We start from the raw sequence: 4,587 nt of genomic DNA, 5'->3' as shown, positions 1-4,587 counted from the left end.
AATGTTACTAGATCCCGCCTGGGGAAGCCAAAACTTTGAACACCCCCTTCCTTTGCCCAGCCTAGGAAGCGGTGAGAACTACATTACCCAGATGACCATGCGCCAACAGACCTAGGCAGTGAGCCAATGAAGACTCAGGGACGGGGCATTTCTGATAGTGCTAACTCGTTGGGGGCGGGACTTCCGGTCCCCTCTTCGGGGCGGACATCTTGGCTTTCCTCCGGTATCTTGTCATCGCTGTGTCAGGCCCTAGGTTACCGAGGGAGAAGCTGGAGAGGATCGCTCTCTCCTAGCACAAGGATCTGAGGGTAGGCAGTGGTGATAACGGCTTTGCCCGGGTCCCCGCCCATATCGGTCTCTCCCGTCCCCAGTCCGCTCTCAGAGTCCGATGGCGGCGGCGGCGCTGAGGGACCCGGCTCAGGCAAGTGCTACTTTCTCCGCCCTCACCCACCCAAGTCCTAAAGCTCAGTTTAGAGGCGCCCAGACGCTTTTCTGCAGCCCAGACCCCTGTGCCAAGGTCTGTGAGGTGCTGGTAGGTGGAGTTCCTTTTTCTGACAGTGAGATGGGGACACGGAGTGTGACAGGCAGAGGGACCGGCACGTGGAGAGGCTTGGAGGTTCGACCCAGCCGGGAGGATTCGGGAAACCCAGGTTGGGTGTGTGCAAAGAACAAAATGTGAGGCAGCGCTGCGCCTGGATTGCCCCACTGCCGTTTTCCAGAACACGGGAGTTATAGCGTTTGGATAGAAGAGGTACGTGGCTTCAATGACGCCTTTGAGAGTTCACAAGAGCTGTTCAGAGGATCACGCTGGAAGGAGAATGATGATAGCAGGCACAGAGGGACTTCGTCTTTTACCGGGTCACATAGCTGGTAAAAGTCAGCACCAAGGACTGACAGCCAGATATGATGCGGCCATCTCAGGTCACCCTGCAACAGGGAAGCCATTGAGCCGTACCGTCGTCACTTGCCTCTCAGAACTTCTTTTCTCCCACATGTTGCCACTAGTATAGAAGCACTTACAGACCCTACAAGGGTGACTGGGGGATGTCCAGAACCTGATTTGTCCCAGCATTGTGATCTCTTGGACTGTGGTGTCCTGGGACCTTTCTCCTGACACTCTTCCAGGCATTGGGTATATTGACCCCGAACAGGTTCTTTGCCCAGTGTCCTCAGTTCAAGCCAGAGGTTATATGGGATGGTTTTTATTGCTGATAAATAGAATGAGATGTGAAAGTTTGTCCCAGACACAAATTGGTTTTTGGAGATGATTGGAGCTGAGGATGATTCAGAAAAAAACCTCTCAATTCTCATTTCTTACTCATGGGAACAGAGAGCATGGATACAGGAGTTTGATATGAAATGGGCCTCTCAAATGTTGGGTGTCTATTGTGGAGGTGATGGGAGAAATGGGGGGTCTGGAGCAAAGAAAGGATCTGTCCCAGGCCTTGTCAGGCTCGTTGTGGCTGAGCTCAGACAACAGGCTGTGAGTGTGAGAGATGTGGTAGCAAGACATGGGAGGAGGCTATTGCAATATACCAAGTGTTGATGTCGTGTCCCAGTTTGATGGCTGCAGCATGTAGAAATGATTTGATTCTGAATTGTAGATTTGCAGTTAGGTGGTGACAGAGTAAAAGGGATTTCTGAAAGATTTCTGGGCTTAGTAGATGGAAGGATAGAAGCTGTATGTACTAGGAGAAGTAAGTAGAAACCAGAGTTAATTTTCACTCAGGATATCAGGAGTTTGTTATGTTTATGTTTAAGATATGAAATGCTCAGAAAATAGATGAATAGATGTATCAAGTGAGTAGCTGTATACACAGGTCTTGGACTGTGGGGTGGGGTACAGGTTGGAGGCCTCTGTTAAGGGTGCTGAGTAGTGTGTGCACTAGAATGGAGCTCTTTGTCTTAATTCGGTTGGATTGTTAATAAAATACACAGACTGGTAGCTTAAACAACAACAACTTTATTTCTCACTGTCTGGAGCTTGAGAAATCCAAGATCAAGGTGCTGCCAGATTCCGTTTCTTTTGATGGCCTACTTCTTGGCTTGCAATGGCTGCTTTCTTGCTTTGTCTTCACAAGGTCTTTTCTGGGAGGAAGCATGTAGAGAGAGCAAAATATTCCTTTTTCTATTATATGGGCACAAATTTCATCATGAGGATTCCACTCTTTTGATCTGATCTAAATCGAATCATCACCCAAGACCCCAACTCCAAATACTATCAATCAAGCTTTACTGTGTTAGTGCTTCAACATAGGAATTTAGGGGTGGAAAGAAAAATTTAACCCATAATGATAATGGGTCACATTTCATAGAGGGAATCCTGGTCCGAATGTTAATGTTAGGAAGGCCAGATAGCAGAGAAGTAGGGGACACAAAGGCAGGTCTTATACTTGGGTATTTGGTTGGAACTAGTTGATGTCACAGAGGTTACAGAAAGAAATGGCCCTGGGGACAGTGTGGGAGAGAAGTTAGTCTGGCAGTTGATCAGGGATTCTGAAAGATGAGTAAACATAAGATGGACATGGATGCCTAGGAGTAATTTAGACAAGATGATACTGAAGCCAGAACTAGTGCTTATTTACTGTTCTATAGACTCACCAGAATCTTACGTGACTGTTGGTGTGTTATACAGATTGGTAGACAAGTTAGCTGTACAAGTGGATGTTTGGGAGAATCACTGAACATGGACAGAGAAACACTGGGGCAAAGATTTGAATGAAGGTTAGCAAGAAAGGAAGGTAGTTACCGTTAAGAGCAGCACAAGTTGGAAAGGGTCATGCATATCTGAGATCTGCAGGTCATTCTGGTTGGCTGAGGTTGTACTAAGGAACAACCCCAGCCAACCAGAATGGGAAGCATTCAGAGCAGAATTGGGAATGCCTGTGGCAGTGGGGACCATTGGGATTCTGGGTAATCCTGAATTCTGTTTTAATTTGTAAGCATTTTCTGAATGTCATGTTCTGAGTAACATGCAGGAAGGCAGGTTAGATGCCTATGGTATGGGATTATGGCAGAAGTGGTCGTGGAAGTACAGTTAGGTAAGAGGTGTGGTAGGAAGGTTGATGTGCACATGCAGAGGGAATGTGAACTGATGTTACAAGGGCCTTGACATTGAGGACATGGGAGCGAAGTGTAAACCCATGCTGTTCATTGTGGTTCGGAGTCATGGTCCGGGGACTCCAAGGGAATTTATTGACAAGGCAGGATGGTTCCTTCCATTACAGGCTCAGAGCTTAGATGTCTGTCCATCCACTTGTTGTTCCTGTGGGAGGACACAGTGACCAATGGGACCATGAAGAGAGGGTGGGAATCAGTGGTACCAGGTCCTGTTATATTCTCTCATGTGGAGAAATGGGGAGGAGGATAAGCCAGAGATTTATGCATGATGGAATCAAATTGGGGTTCTAAAAGAAACACTGGTTACAGAGTGACTGTCCCCATGACAGGATTTTGTGACCTTTGAGGACGTGGCTATTTCCTTCTCCCAGGAAGAGTGGAAGCTCCTTGATGAGGCTCAGAAGTTCTTTTACCGTGATGTGATGCTAGAGAATTTTGCACTTATAACATCTCAGGGTAAGGCTCTTATAATTCCCCCCTATATCCTTAACTGGTCTTTTTCTTTCTTTCTTTCTTTCTTTTTTTTTTTTGTTGTTGTTGTTGTTCCAGAGACAGCTCTGTTTGTTCTTCAGCCAGGAAGTCTCTGCTGACTTCCACACGTCCTTGTCATTTATGTTTTGAGGGACACTGCTGAGCTATGTGTATTGTTCTTAGCAATGTACTCTCTAATCTGCCCTAATACCTGCTGCCTCCAGGCATGCAAGGAATGGTTTAGGTGTCAAGAATCTTTCAGTCAGCCATGAATTTGTCCTTGCCTTCTTCCTCACAGGGTGACTATATGCATGTCCATGGGATATCTATACCTGAGGCTATGATATTTTAATTCCTCACTCTGTCTCAGGGTGAATTGCAAGTATTGTCATGGTTACTTCTTAGTTGATCCATAGATTTCTCATAAATGGCCCCCTAACAAGATTTTCTTGTAATATTGTTTTTCTCTGCTGTAGTTCTTCATGTGCTGAGTTCCTCTTTGCCAGTACTGGTCAGTCATCTCTCTGGTCTTCACTTTAGGGCCTATATTATACAGCCTTGAAGTAGTTACACAACCAGGATTAAGGGGTGGCCTTGTTTGTTTCCCATGGTGGACATAGCAAGATACTCTCAGAGGAGGCCTGGTCCTGGTTATGGACAACTAAGAGAGGGCAGGGATTATTTTCTTTTTCTTTCCTTTTTTTTTGAGTTGGAGTCTCACTCTGTTGCCCAGGCTGGAGTGCAGTGACATGCTCACGGCCACCCCAGCATCAGCCTGCTGGGCTCTGGTCATCCTTCTGCCTCAACCTGGAACTGCAGTAGCTGGAACTGCAGGCGTGTACTACAACACCCAGCTAATTTTTGATGTATTATAGAGACAGGGTCTTGCCAAGTTACCCAGGCTGGTCTCGAACGCATGGGCTCAGGCAATTCACTTGCCTTGGCCTCCCAAAATGCTGGGATTACAGGCTGAGCCACCAAGCCCAACCTCTTTTT

The 4,587-nt window shown here is 46.8% G+C and overlaps 1 protein-coding gene across 1 annotated transcript in view; it reads left to right on the top strand.

Moving 5' to 3' along the window:
• Window positions 1-388: 388 nt before the first annotated feature.
• LOC103261066 (zinc finger protein 420-like) overlaps window positions 389-4,587 on the top strand; it is a 56,038-nt gene continuing 51,839 nt past the window's right edge. The window contains 2 exon segments of the mRNA XM_021712671.1: window positions 389-421; window positions 3,450-3,576. Coding sequence (XP_021568346.1) covers window positions 389-421; window positions 3,450-3,576 — 160 coding nt within the window.

Source organism: Carlito syrichta, unplaced genomic scaffold (genome assembly GCF_000164805.1).
Source record: "Carlito syrichta isolate Samal-C Ts95f unplaced genomic scaffold, Tarsius_syrichta-2.0.1 Scaffold303585, whole genome shotgun sequence".
In the NCBI taxonomy this organism is placed as follows: Eukaryota; Metazoa; Chordata; class Mammalia; order Primates; family Tarsiidae; genus Carlito; species Carlito syrichta.
The sequence above is the reverse complement of the archived record's forward strand: the minus strand, read 5'-3'. Positions and strand labels throughout refer to the sequence as shown.